Source organism: Salvelinus fontinalis, chromosome 2, assembly GCF_029448725.1.
Source record: "Salvelinus fontinalis isolate EN_2023a chromosome 2, ASM2944872v1, whole genome shotgun sequence".
NCBI classification, from domain to species: Eukaryota; Metazoa; Chordata; class Actinopteri; order Salmoniformes; family Salmonidae; genus Salvelinus; species Salvelinus fontinalis.
The window spans coordinates 94,428,497-94,443,673 of record NC_074666.1 but is presented as its reverse complement, the minus strand read 5'-3'; the positions used below and the strand labels follow the sequence as shown (position 1 = coordinate 94,443,673).

Below are 15,177 nucleotides of genomic sequence, written 5' to 3'. Positions count from 1 at the left end.
GGAGGCTGTTTTATCTGAATGGGGTTGTAGACTACAAGGAACAACCAACAGAGAGGCTGTTTTATCTGAATGGGGTTGTACACTACAAGGAACAACCAACAGGGGGGCTGTTTTATCTGAATGGGGTTGTAGACTACAAGGAACAACCAACAGGGAGGCTGTTTAATCTGAATGGGGTTGTAGACTACAAGGAACAACCAAAAAGGAGGCTGTTTTATCTGAATGGGGTTGTAGACTACAAGGAACAACCAACAGGGAGGCTGTTTTATCTGAATGGGGTTGTAGACTACAAGGAACAACCAACAGGGAGGCTGTTTTATCTGAATGGGGTTGTAGACTACAAGGAACAACCAACAGAGAGGCTGTTTTATCTGAATGGGGTTGTAGACTACAAGGAACAACCAACAGGAGGCTGTTTTATCTGAATGGGGTTGTAGACTACAAGGAACAACCAACAGGGAGGCTGTTTTATCTGAATGGGGTTGTTGACTACAAGGAACAACCAACAGGAGGCTGTTTTATCTGAATGGGGTTGTAGACTACAAGGAACAACCAACAGGAGGCTGTTTTATCTGAATGGGGTTGTAGACTACAAGGAACAACCAACAGGGAGGCTGTTTTATCTGAATGGGGTTGTAGACTACAAGGAACAACCAACAGGGAGGCTGTTTTATCTGAATGGGGTTGTAGACTACAAGGAACAACCAACAGGAGGCTGTTTTATCTGAATGGGGTTGTAGACTACAAGGAACAACCAACAGGGAGGCTGTTTTATCTGAATGGGGTTGTAGACTACAAGGAACAACCAACAGAGAGGCTGTTTTATCTGAATGGGGTTGTAGACTACAAGGAACAACCAACAGGAGGCTGTTTTATCTGAATGGGGTTGTAGACTACAAGGAACAACCAACAGACAGGCTGTTTTATCTGAATGGGGTTGTAGACTACAAGGAACAACCAACAGGGAGGCTGTTTTATCTGAATGGGGTTGTAGACTACAAGGAACAACCAACAGGGAGGCTGTTTTATCTGAATGGGGTTGTAGACTACAAGGAACAACCAACAGGAGGCTGTTTTATCTGAATGGGGTTGTAGACTACAAGGAACAACCAACAGACAGGCTGTTTTATCTGAATGGGGTTGTAGACTACAAGGAACAACCAACAGGAGGCTGTTTTATCTGAATGGGGTTGTAGACTACAAGGAACAACCAACAGGGAGGCTGTTTTATCTGAATGGGGTTGTAGACTACAAGGAACAACCAACAGGGAGGCTGTTTTATCTGAATGGGGTTGTAGACTACAAGGAACAACCAACAGGAGGCTGTTTTATCTGAATGGGGTTGTAGACTACAAGGAACAACCAACAGAGAGGCTGTTTTATCTGAATGGGGTTGTAGACTACAAGGAACAACCAACAGGGAGGCTGTTTAATCTGAATGGGGTTGTAGACTACAAGGAACAACCAACAGGAGGCTGTTTTATCTGAATGGGGTTGTAGACTACAAGGAACAACCAACAGGGAGGCTGTTTAATCTGAATGGGGTTGTAGACTACAAGGAACAACCAACAGAGAGGCTGTTTTATCTGAATGGGGTTGTAGACTACAAGGTGTGTGTGACCTTTCTGTGTGTGTGTGTGACCTTTCTGTGTGTGTGTGACCTTTCTGTGTGTGTGTGTGTGTGTGTGTGACCTTTCTGTGTGTGTGTTACAGAGCAGCGCACCACAGTGCAGGGACAGGTGTATTTTCTTCACACACAGACGGGAGTCAGCACCTGGCATGACCCACGCATACCCAGGTAATACACGCCCACCATACAGACAGCCATCTACTTACTACCTTTTACCCTTACCATCCAACCCTCTACCCTTACTATCCTACCCTCTACCCTTACCATCCTACCCTCTACCCTTACTCTCCTACCCTCTACCCTTATTATCCTACCCTCTACCCTTATTATCCTACCCTCTACCCTTACTATCCTACCCTCTACCCTTACTCTCCTACCCTCTACCCTTACTCTCCTACCCTCTACCCTTACTATCCTACCCTCTACCCTTACTATCCTACCCTCTACCCTTACCATCCTACCCTCTACCCTTACTATCCTACCCTCTACCCTTACCATCCTACCCTCTACCCTTACTATCCTACCCTCTACCCTTACTATCCTACCCTGTACCCTTACTATACTACCCTCTACCCTTACCATCCTACCCTCTACCCTTACTATCCTACCCTCTACCCTTACTGGCCTACCCTCTACCCTTACCATCCTACCCTCTACCCTTACCATCCTACCCTCTACCCTTACTATCCTACCCTCTACCCTTACTATCCTACCCTCTACCCTTACTATCCTACCCTCTACCCTTACTATCCTACCCTCTACCCTTACTATCCTACCCTCTACCCTTACTATCCTACCCTCTACCCTTACTATCCTACCCTCTACCCTCTACCCTCTACCCTTACTATCCTACCCTCTACCCTTACCATCCTACCCTCTACCCTTACTATACTACCCTCTACCCTTACCTCCCTACCCTCTACCCTTACTATCCTACCCTCTACCCTTACTATCCTACCCTCTACCCTTACTATCCTACCCTCTACCCTTATTATCCTACCCTCTATCCTACCCTTACTATCCTACTCTCTACCCTTACCATCCTACCCTCTACCCTTACTATCCTACCCTCTACCCTTACTATCCTACCCTCTACCCTTACTATCCTACCCTCTACCCTTACTATCCTACCCTCTACTCTTACCTCCCTACCCTCTACCCTTACTATCCTACCCTCTACCCTTACTATACTACCCTCTACCATTACTATCCTACCCTTACTATACTACCCTCTACCCTTACTATCCTACCCTCTACCCTTACTATCTTACCCTCTACCCTTACTATCCTACCCTTACTATACTACCCTTTACCCTCACCATCCTACCCTCTACCCTTACTATCCTACCCTCTACCCTTACTATCCTACCCTCTACCCTTACTATCCTACCCTCTACCTTTACTATCCTACCCTCTACCTTTACTATCCTACCCTCTACCCTTACTATACTACCCTCTACCCTTACTATCCTACCCTCTACCCTTACTATCCTACCCTCTACCTTTACTATCCTACCCTCTACCCTTACTATACTACCCTCTACCCTTACTATCCTACCCTCTACCCTTACTATCCTACCCTCTACCCTTACTATCCTACCCTCTACCCTTACCATCCTACCCTCTACCCATACTATCCTACCCTCTACCTTTACCATCCTACCCTCTACCCTTACTATCCTACCCTCTACCCTTACTATCCTACCCTCTACCCTTGCCATCCTACCCTCTACCCTTACTTACCTACCCTCTACCCTTACTATCCTACCCTTACTATACTACCCTCTACCCTTACCATCCTACCCTCTACCCTTACTATTCTACCCTCTACCCTTGCCCTCCTACCCTCTACCCTTACTTACCTACCCTCTACCCTTACTATCCTACCCTTACTATACTACCCTCTACCCTTACCATCCTACCCTCTACCCTTACTATCCTGCCCTCTACCCTTGCCATCCTACCCTCTACCCTTACTTACCTACCCTCTACCCTTACTATCCTACCCTCTACCTTTACTATCCTACCCTCTACCCTTGCCATCCTACCCTCTACCCATACTATACTACCCTCTACCCTTACTATCCTACCCTCTACCCTTACTATCCTACCCTCTACCCTTACTATCCTACCCTCTACCCTTACTATCCTACCCTCTACCTTTACTATCCTACCCTTTACCCTTACTACTCTACCCTCTACCCTTACTATCCTACCCTCTACCCTTACTATCCTACCCTCTACCCTTACTATCCTACCCTCTGCCCTTACTATCCTACCCTCTACCCTTACTATCCTACCCTCTACCCTTACTATCCTACCCTCTACCCTTACTATCCTACCCTCTACCCTTACTCGCCTACCCTCTACCCTTACCATCCTACCCTCTACCCTTACTATCCTACCCTCTACCCTTACTATACTACCCTCTACCCTTACTATCCTACCCTCTACCCTTACCATCCTACCCTCTACCCTTACTATACTACCCTCTACCCTTACTATCCTACCCTCTACCCTTACTATCCTACCCTCTACCCTTACTATCCTACCCTCTACCTTTACTATCCTACCCTTTACCCTTACTATCCTACCCTCTACCCTTACTATCCTACCCTCTACCCTTACTATCCTACCCTTTACCCTTACTACTCTACCCTCTACCCTTACTATCCTACCCTCTACCCTTACTATCCTACCCTCTACCCTTACTATCCTACCCTCTACCCTTACTATCCTACCCTCTACCCTTACTATCCTACCCTCTGCCCTTACTATCCTACCCTCTTCCCTTACTATCCTACCCTCTACCCTTACTATCCTACCCTCTACCCTTACTATCCTACCCTCTACCCTTACTATCCTACCCTCTACCCTTACTCTCCTACCCTCTACCCTTACCATCCTACCCTCTACCCTTACTATCCTACCCTCTACCCTTACTATCCTACCCTCTACCCTTACTATCCTACCCTGTACCCTTACTCTCCTACCCTGTACCCTTACCATCCTACCCTCTACCCTTACTATCCTACCCTCTACCCTTACTATACTACCCTCTACCCTTACTATCCTACCCTCTACCCTTACTATCCTACCCTCTACCCTTACTATCCTACCCTGTACCCTTACTATCCTACCCTCTACCCTTACTATTCTACCCTTACCATCCTACCCTCTACCCTTACTATCCTACCCTCTACCCTTACTATACTACCCTCTACCCTTACCATCCTACCCTCTACCCTTACTATCCTACCCTTTACCCTTACTATCCTACCCTCTACCCTTACCATCCTACCCTCTACCCTTACTATACTACCCTCTACCCTTACTATCCTACCCTCTACCCTTACCATCCTACCCTCTACCCTTACTATACTACCCTCTACCCTTACTATCCTACCCTTACTATCCTACCCTCTACCCTTACTATCCTACCCTGTACCCTTACTATCCTACCCTCTACCCTTACTATTCTACCCTTACTATCCTACCCTCTACCCTTACTATCCTACCCTCTACCCTTACTATCCTACCCTCTACCCTTACTATACTACCCTCTACCCTTACCATCCTACCCTCTACCCTTACTATCCTACCCTTTACCCTTACTATCCTACCCTCTACCCTTACCATCCTACCCTCTACCCTTACTATACTACCCTCTACCCTTACTATACTACCCTCTACCCTTACTATACTACCCTCTACCCTTACTATCCTACCCTCTACCCTACCCTTACTATACTACCCTTTACCCTTACTATCCTACCCTCTACCCTTACCATCCTACCCTCTACCCTTACTATCCTACCCTCTACCCTTACTATCCTACCCTCTACCCTTACCATCCTACCCTCTACCCTTACCATCCTACCCTCTACCCTTACCATCCTACCCTCTACCCTTACCATCCTACCCTCTACCCTTACTATCCTACCCTTTACCCTTACCATCCTACCCTTTACCCTTACCATCCTACCCTCTACCCTTACCATCCTACCCTCTACCCTTACCATCCTACCCTCTACCCTTACCATGCTACCCTCTACCCTTACTATCCTACCCTTTACCCTTACCATCCTACCCTTTACCCTTACCATCCTACCCTCTACCCTTACTATCCTACCCTCTAGCCTTACCATCCTACCCTCTAACCTTATTATCCTACACTCTATTCTAACACCACCCCTACCTCTCCATCTACCCTACCTCCCCACTACCTCATCTCTTACCACCTTACCTGAATTGGAACACATCCAGTTGGAAGGCTTAGAGCTCAGTAAGGTGTGTTGTGATTGGTTTAGAGCTCAGTTAGGTGTGTTTTGATTGGTGTAGAGCTCAGTTAGGTGTGTTTTGATTGGTGTAGAGCTCAGTTAGGTGTGTTTTGAATGGTGTAGAGCTCAGTAAGGTGTGTTTTGATTGGTGTAGAGCTCAGAAAGGTGTGTTTTGATTGGTGTAGAGCTCAGGAAGGTGTGTTTTGATTGGTGTAGAGCTCAGTAAGGTGTGGTTTGATTGGTGTAGAGCTCAGAAAGGTGTGTTTTGATTGGTGTAGAGCTCAGGAAGGTGTGTTTTGATTGGTGTAGAGCTCAGGAAGGTGTGTTTTGATTGGTGTAGAGCTCAGTAAGGTGTGTTGTGATTGGTTTAGAGCTCAGTTAGGTGTGTTTTGATTGGTGTAGAGCTCAGTTAGGTGTGTTTTGATTGGTGTAGAGCTCAGGAAGGTGTGTTTTGATTGGTGTAGAGCTCAGTAAGGTTTGGTTTGATTGGTGTAGAGCTCAGTAAGGTGTGTTTTGATTGGTGTAGAGCTCAGTAAGGTGTGTTTTGATTGGTGTAGAGCTCAGTAAGGTGTGGTTTTGATTGGTGTAGAGCTCAGTAAGGTGTGTTTTGATTGGTGTAGAGGTCAGAAAGGTGTATTGTGATTGTTCCAGGCACCTGATAGAGAGGTGTGTTGTGATTGGTCCAGGGACCTGATAGTAAGGTGTGTTGTGATTGGTCCAGGCACCTGATAGTGAGGTGTGTTGTGATTGGTCCAGGCACCTGATAGTGAGGTGTGTTGTGATTGGTCCAGGCACCTGATAGAGAGCTGTGTTGTGATTGGTCCAGGCACCTGATAGAGAGCTGTGTTGTGATTGGTCCAGGCACCTGATAGAGAGGTGTGTTGTGATTGGTCCAGGCACCTGATAGAGAGGTGTGTTGTGATTGGTCCAGGCACCTGATAGTGAGGTGTGTTGTGATTGGTCCAGGCACCTGATAGTGAGGTGTGTTGTGATTGGTCCAGGCACCTGATAGTGAGGTGTGTTGTGATTGGTCCAGGCACCTGATAGTGAGGTGTGTTGTGATTGGTCCAGGCACCTGATAGAGAGGTGTGTTGTGATTGGTCCAGGGACCTGATAGTAAGGTGTGTTGTGATTGGTCCAGGCACCTGATAGTGAGGTGTGTTGTGATTGGTCCAGGCACCTGATAGTGAGGTGTGTTGTGATTGGTCCAGGCACCTGATAGAGAGCTGTGTTGTGATTGGTCCAGGCACCTGATAGAGAGGTGTGTTGTGATTGGTCCAGGCACCTGATAGAGAGGTGTGTTGTGATTGGTCCAGGGACCTGATAGTAAGGTGTGTTGTGATTGGTCCAGGCACCTGATAGTGAGGTGTGTTGTGATTGGTCCAGGCACCTGATAGTGAGGTGTGTTGTGATTGGTCCAGGCACCTGATAGTGAGGTGTGTTGTGATTGGTCCAGGCACCTGATAGTGAGGTGTGTTGTGATTGGTCCAGGCACCTGATAGAGAGGTGTGTTGTGATTGGTCCAGGGACCTGATAGTAAGGTGTGTTGTGATTGGTCCAGGCACCTGATAGTGAGGTGTGTTGTGATTGGTCCAGGCACCTGATAGTGAGGTGTGTTGTGATTGGTCCAGGCACCTGATAGTGAGGTGTGTTGTGATTGGTCCAGGCACCTGATATTGAGGTGTGTTGTGTTTGGTCCAGGCACCTGATAGTGAGGTGTGTTGTGATTGGTCCAGGCACCTGATAGTGAGGTGTGTTGTGATTGGTCCAGGCACCTGATAGAGAGGTGTGTTGTGATTGGTCCAGGGACCTGATAGTAAGGTGTGTTGTGATTGGTCCAGGCACCTGATAGTGAGGTGTGTTGTGATTGGTCCAGGCACCTGATAGTGAGGTGTGTTGTGATTGGTCCAGGCACCTGATAGTAAGGTGTGTTGTGATTGGTCCAGGCACCTGATAGTGAGGTGTGTTGTGATTGGTCCAGGCACCTGATAGAGAGGTGTGTTGTGATTGGTCCAGGGACCTGACCAGTGTGAGCTGTGAGGAGTTGGGTCCGCTACCGTCCGGCTGGGAGGTGAGGAGCACGGTGTCGGGACGGATCTACTTTGTGGATCACAACAACCGAACAACACAGTTCACTGACCCCCGGCTGCACAGCATCATCAGGTACACACACACACACACACACACACACACACACACACACACACACACACACACACACACACACACACACACACACACACACACACACAGTTATTTAATTTATTTCATAAACATAGAACGTTCTTTTAACTCATCTGTCCATAGAACGTTCTTTTAACTCATCTGTCTATAGAACGTAATTTTAACCCATCTGTCCATAGAACGTTCTTTTAACTCATCTGTCTATAGAACGTAATTTTAACCCATCTGTCCATAGAACGTTCTTTTAACTCATCTGTCTATAGAACGTAATTTTAACCCATCTGTCTATAGAACGTTCTTTTAACTCATCTGTCTATAGAACGTAACTTTAACTCATCTGTCTATAGAACGTAACTTTAACTCATCTGTCTATAGAACGTTCTTTTAACTCATCTGTCCATAGAACGTAATTTTAACTCATCTGTCTATAGAACGTAACTTTAACTCATCTGTCCATAGAACGTAATTTTAACTCATCTGTCCATAGAACGTAATTTTAACTCATCTGTCCATAGAACGTTCTTTTAACTCATCTGTCCATAGAACGTTCTTTTAACTCATCTGTCTATAGAACGTTCTTTTAACTCATCTGTCCATAGAACGTAATTTTAACTCATCTGTCCATAGAACGTTCTTTTAACTCATCTGTCTATAGAACGTAATTTTAACCCATCTGTCCATAGAACGTTCTTTTAACTCATCTGTCTATAGAACGTAATTTTAACCCATCTGTCTATAGAACGTTCTTTTAACTCATCTGTCTATAGAACGTAACTTTAACTCATCTGTCCATAGAACGTAATTTTAACTCATCTGTCTATAGAACGTAACTTTAACTCATCTGTCCATAGAACGTAATTTTAACTCATCTGTCCATAGAACGTTCTTTTAACTCATCTGTCCATAGAACGTTCTTTTAACTCATCTGTCCATAGAACGTAATTTTAACTCATCTGTCCATAGAACGTAACTTTAACTCATCTGTCCATAGAACGTAATTTTAACTCATCTGTCCATAGAACGTTCTTTTAACTCATCTGTCCATAGAACGTTCTTTTAACTCATCTGTCCATAGAACGTAATTTTAACTCATCTGTCTATAGAACGTAATTTTAACTCATCTGTCCATAGAACGTAATTTTAACTCATCTGTCCATAGAACGTAATTTTAACTCATCTGTCTATAGAACGTAATTTTAACTCATCTGTCCATAGAACGTTCTTTAACTCATCCAGTTATTTAGTGTAAGGGGGGCAATACTTTTTTGAAATAGGAATTTGGTGTTACATAACTTTGTTAATTAAATAAATAAAATAATAAAATATATTTTTTGTTATTTGTAAACTCAGGTTTATCTAATGTTAGGTTTTGGTTGAATATCTGATAACATTCAGTATATCAAAGATATGTAAATAAATCCTAAAGGGGAGAAATCCACTGTGTTCCTCCAGCCACCACTCCCAGGTGAAGGAGTCGTCTCAGCCCCTGGGTGGGGGAGGCGGGAGAGAGATGGAGGAGGGAGGCGAGGAGGGAGGAGAAGGGGAGGTGACACTGCGTTATGAGAGAGACCTGGTCCACAAACTGAAGCTGCTCCGACACGAGCTGTCGCTACAGCAACCACAGGCCGGACACTGTCGCATAGAGGTGTCACGAGACGAGATCTTTGAGGTATGGACATATATACACACACACACACACACACACACACACACACACACACACACACACACACACACACACACACACACACACACACACACACACACACACACACACATACCCACACACACACACACACACCCTTACTTTTATAGGCATGCCTACACAATTCAAGATGGATTTTTCTTCAGGTTATATTTTCTTTAATTGTGTGTGTGTGTGTGTGTGTGCGCGTTTGTGTGCACGTGTGTGTGTGTGTGTGTGTGTGTGTGTGTGTGTGCGCGTGCCTGCGTGTGTGTGTGTGTGTGTGTGTAGGAGTCTTATCGTCAGATCATGAAGATGAGGCCCAAGGATCTGAAGAAGCGTCTGATGGTGAAGTTTAGAGGAGAGGAAGGACTGGACTACGGAGGAGTGGCAAGGTGACTGTTGTACGAACGTTGAGTTGTGGTTACGTTGCGATGACGTTGTGAGGACGTTGTTTTATGGTTGTGGCGGGTGGCCTGCTGTGTGCACGGTGGGAAATTAACACCCACCACCAGGGAGTGGCTGTACCTGCTGTGTGCACGGTAGGAAATTAACACCCACCACCAGGGAGTGGCCATACCTGCTGTGTGCACGGTGGGAAATTAACACCCACCACCAGGGAGTGGCTGTACCTGCTGTGTGCACGGTGGGAAATTAACACCCACCACCAGGGAGTGGCTGTACCTGCTGTGTGCACGGTAGGAAATTAACACCCACCACCAGGGAGTGGCTGTACCTGCTGTGTGCACGGTAGGAAATTAACACCCACCACCAGGGAGTGGCCATACCTGCTGTGTGCACGGTAGGAAATTAACACCCACCACCAGGGAGTGGCTGTACCTGCTGTGTGCACGGTAGGAAATTAACACCCACCACCAGGGAGTGGCCATACCTGCTGTGTGCACGGTGGGAAATTAACACCCACCACCCAAAAGATTGGCATTGACGGGTAAGAATGCCTATTTCACCACGGTGGCATTTGGGAACATTTTGTAATATTTTGATCCAAAGCCCACGTTGCCCTAAAGAATATAAAAGATGAATCGGTGATGTGTATTTCCTGAAGAAGTTACGGCCCTGAGTCCCTGTCTACCAGTTACCTGCAACTTTCTTATGGCATGGGAATCCCTGTCTACCATGTTGGTTAGTTGGACATGGGAATCCCTGTCTACCATGTTGGTTAGTTGGACATGGGAATCCCTGTCTACCATGTTGGTTAGTTGGACATGGGAATCCCTGTCTACCATGTTGGTTAGTTGGACATGGGAATCCCTGTCTACCATGTTTAGTTGGACATGGGAATCCCTGTCTACCATGTTGGTTAGTTGGACATGGGAATCCCTGTCTACCATGTTGGTTAGTTGGACATGGGAATCCCTGTCTACCATGTTGGTTAGTTGGACATGGGAATCCCTGTCTACCATGTTGGTTAGTTGGACATGGGAATCCCTGTCTACCATGTTGGTTAGTTGGACATGGGAATCCCTGTCTACCATGTTGGTTAGTTGGACATGGGAATCCCTGTCTACCATGTTGGTTAGTTGGACATGGGAATCCCTGTCTACCATGTTGGTTAGTTGGACATGGGAATCCCTGTCTACCATGTTTAGTTGGACATGGGAATCCCTGTCTACCATGTTGTTTAGTTGGACATGGGAATCCCTGTCTACCATGTTGTTTAGTTGGACATGGGAATCCCTGTCTACCATGTTGTTTAGTTGGACATGGGAATCCCTGTCTACCATGTTGGTTAGTTGGACATGGGAATCCCTGTCTACCATGTTGGTTAGTTGGACATGGGAATCCCTGTCTACCATGTTGTTTAGTTGGACATGGGAATCCCTGTCTACCATGTTGGTTAGTTGGACATGGGAATCCCTGTCTACCATGTTGGTTAGTTGGACATGGGAATCCCTGTCTACCATGTTGTTTAGTTGGACATGGGAATCCCTGTCTACCATGTTGTTTAGTTGGACATGGGAATCCCTGTCTACCATGTTGGTTAGTTGGACATGGGAATCCCTGTCTACCATGTTGTTTAGTTGGACATGGGAATCCCTGTCTACCATGTTGGTTAGTTGGACATGGGAATCCCTGTCTACCATGTTGGTTAGTTGGACATGGGAATCCCTGTCTACCATGTTGGTTAGTTGGACATGGGAATCCCTGTCTACCATGTTGGTTAGTTGGACATGGGAATCCCTGTCTACCATGTTGTTTAGTTGGACATGGGAATCCCTGTCTACCATGTTGGTTAGTTGGACATGGGAATCCCTGTCTACCATGTTGGTTAGTTGGACATGGGAATCCCTGTCTACCATGTTGTTTAGTTGGACATGGGAATCCCTGTCTACCATGTTGGTTAGTTGGACATGGGAATCCCTGTCTACCATGTTGTTTAGTTGGACATGGGAATCCCTGTCTACCATGTTGTTTAGTTGGACATGGGAATCCCTGTCTACCATGTTGTTTAGTTGGACATGGGAATCCCTGTCTACCATGTTGGTTAGTTGGACATGGGAATCCCTGTCTACCATGTTGGTTAGTTGGACATGGGAATCCCTGTCTACCATGTTGGTTAGTTGGACATGGGAATCCCTGTCTACCATGTTGTTTAGTTGGACATGGGAATCCCTGTCTACCATGTTGTTTAGTTGGACATGGGAATCCCTGTCTACCATGTTGTTTAGTTGGACATGGGAATCCCTGTCTACCATGTTGTTTAGTTGGACATGGGAATCCCTGTCTACCATGTTGGTTAGTTGGACATGGGAATCCCTGTCTACCATGTTGGTTTTAAACAACGTTGTAATAACGTTGTATTATGGTTATACAGGGAGTGGCTGTACCTGCTGTGGTAATGTTGTATTATGGTTATACAGGGAGTGGCTGTACCTGCTGTGGTAATGTTGTATTATGGTTATACAGGGAGTGGCTGTACCTGCTGTGGTAACGTTGTATTATGGTTATACAGGGAGTGGCTGTACCTGCTGTGGTAACATTGTATTATGGTTATACAGGGAGTGGCTGTACCTGCTGTGGTAACATTGTAATAACGTTGTATTATGGTTATACAGGGAGTGGCTGTACCTGCTGTGGTAACGTTGTATTATGGTTATACAGGGAGTGGCTGTACCTGCTGTGGTAATGTTGTATTATGGTTATACAGGGAGTGGCTGTACCTGCTGTGGTAACGTTGTATTATGGTTATACAGGGAGTGGGTGTACCTGCTGTGGTAACGTTGTATTATGGTTATACAGGGAGTGGCTGTACCTGCTGTGGTAACGTTGTATTATGGTTATACAGGGAGTGGCTGTACCTGCTGTGGTAACATTGTAATAATGTTGTATTATGGTTATACAGGGAGTGGCTGTACCTGCTGTGATAACGTTGTATTATGGTTATACAGGGAGATGGCTGTACCTGCTGTGGTAACGTTGTATTATGGTTATACAGGGAGTGGCTGTACCTGCTGTGGTAACATTGTAATAACGTTGTATTATGGTTATACAGGGAGTGGCTGTACCTGCTGTGGTAACGTTGTATTATGGTTATACAGGGAGTGGCTGTACCTGCTGTGGTAACGTTGTAATAACGTTGTATTATGGTTATACAGGGAGTGGCTGTACCTGCTGTGGTAACGTTGTATTATGGTTATACAGGGAGTGGCTGTACCTGCTGTGGTAACGTTGTATTATGGTTATACAGGGAGTGGCTGTACCTGCTGTGGTAACATTGTATTATGGTTATACAGGGAGTGGCTGTACCTGCTGTGGTAACGTTGTATTATGGTTATACAGGGAGTGGCTGTACCTGCTGTGGTAACGTTGTAATAACGTTGTATTATGGTTATACAGGGAGTGGCTGTACCTGCTGTGGTAACATTGTATTATGGTTATACAGGGAGTGGCTGTACCTGCTGTGGTAATGTTGTATTATGGTTATACAGGGAGTGGCTGTACCTGCTGTGGTAACATTGTATTATGGTTATACAGGGAGTGGCTGTACCTGCTGTGGTAACATTGTATTATGGTTATACAGGGAGTGACTGTACCTGCTGTGGTAATGTTGTATTATGGTTATACAGGGAGTGGCTGTACCTGCTGTGGTAATGTTGTATTATGGTTATACAGGGAGTGGCTGTACCTGCTGTGGTAATGTTGTATTATGGTTATACAGGGAGTGGCTGTACCTGCTGTGGTAATGTTGTATTATGGTTATACAGGGAGTGGCTGTACCTGCTGTGGTAATGTTGTATTATGGTTATACAGGGAGTGGCTGTACCTGCTGTGGTAACATTGTATTATGGTTATACAGGGAGTGGCTGTACCTGCTGTGGTAACATTGTATTATGGTTATACAGGGAGTGGCTGTACCTGCTGTGGTAATGTTGTATTATGGTTATACAGGGAGTGGCTGTACCTGCTGTGGTAACATTGTATTATGGTTATACAGGGAGTGGCTGTACCTGCTGTGGTAACGTTGTAATAACGTTGTATTATGGTTATACAGGGAGTGGCTGTACCTGCTGTGGTAACGTTGTATTATGGTTATACAGGGAGTGGCTGTACCTGCTGTGGTAACGTTGTATTATGGTTATACAGGGAGTGGCTGTACCTGCTGTGGTAACGTTGTATTATGGTTATACAGGGAGTGGCTGTACCTGCTGTGGTAACGTTGTAATAACGTTGTATTATGGTTATACAGGGAGTGGCTGTACCTGCTGTGGTAACATTGTATTATGGTTATACAGGGAGTGGCTGTACCTGCTGTGGTAATGTTGTATTATGGTTATACAGGGAGTGGCTGTACCTGCTGTGGTAACATTGTATTATGGTTATACAGGGAGTGGCTGTACCTGCTGTGGTAACGTTGTAATAACGTTGTATTATGGTTATACAGGGAGTGGCTGTACCTGCTGTGGTAACGTTGTAATAACGTTGTATTATGGTTATACAGGAAGTGGCTGTACCTGCTGTGGTAACGGTGTAATAACGTTGTATTATGGTTATACAGGGAGTGGCTGTACCTGCTGTGGTAACATTGTAATAATGTTGTATTATGGTTATACAGGGAGTGGCTGTACCTGCTGTGGTAACATTGTATTATGGTTATACAGGGAGTGGCTGTACCTGCTGTGGTAACATTGTAATAATGTTGTATTATGGTTATACAGGGAGTGGCTGTACCTGCTGTGGTAACGTTGTATTATGGTTATACAGGGAGTGGCTGTACCTGCTGTGGTAACATTGTATTATGGTTATACAGGGAGTGGCTGTACCTGCTGTGGTAACATTGTATTATGGTTATACAGGGAGTGGCTGTACCTGCTGTGGTAACGTTGTATTATGGTTATACAGGGAGTGGCTGTACCTGCTGTGGTAATGTTGTATTATGG

The 15,177-nt window shown here is 45.6% G+C and overlaps 1 protein-coding gene across 1 annotated transcript in view; it reads left to right on the top strand.

Annotated features, from left to right (window-relative positions):
• LOC129832251 (E3 ubiquitin-protein ligase SMURF1-like) overlaps positions 1 to 15,177 on the top strand; it is a gene marked incomplete at its 5' end in the record, with an annotated part of 97,861 nt that overhangs the window by 37,010 nt on the left and 45,674 nt on the right. The window contains 4 exon segments of the mRNA XM_055896184.1: positions 1,714 to 1,798; positions 7,927 to 8,073; positions 9,547 to 9,763; positions 10,070 to 10,173. Coding sequence (XP_055752159.1) covers positions 1,714 to 1,798; positions 7,927 to 8,073; positions 9,547 to 9,763; positions 10,070 to 10,173 — 553 coding nt within the window.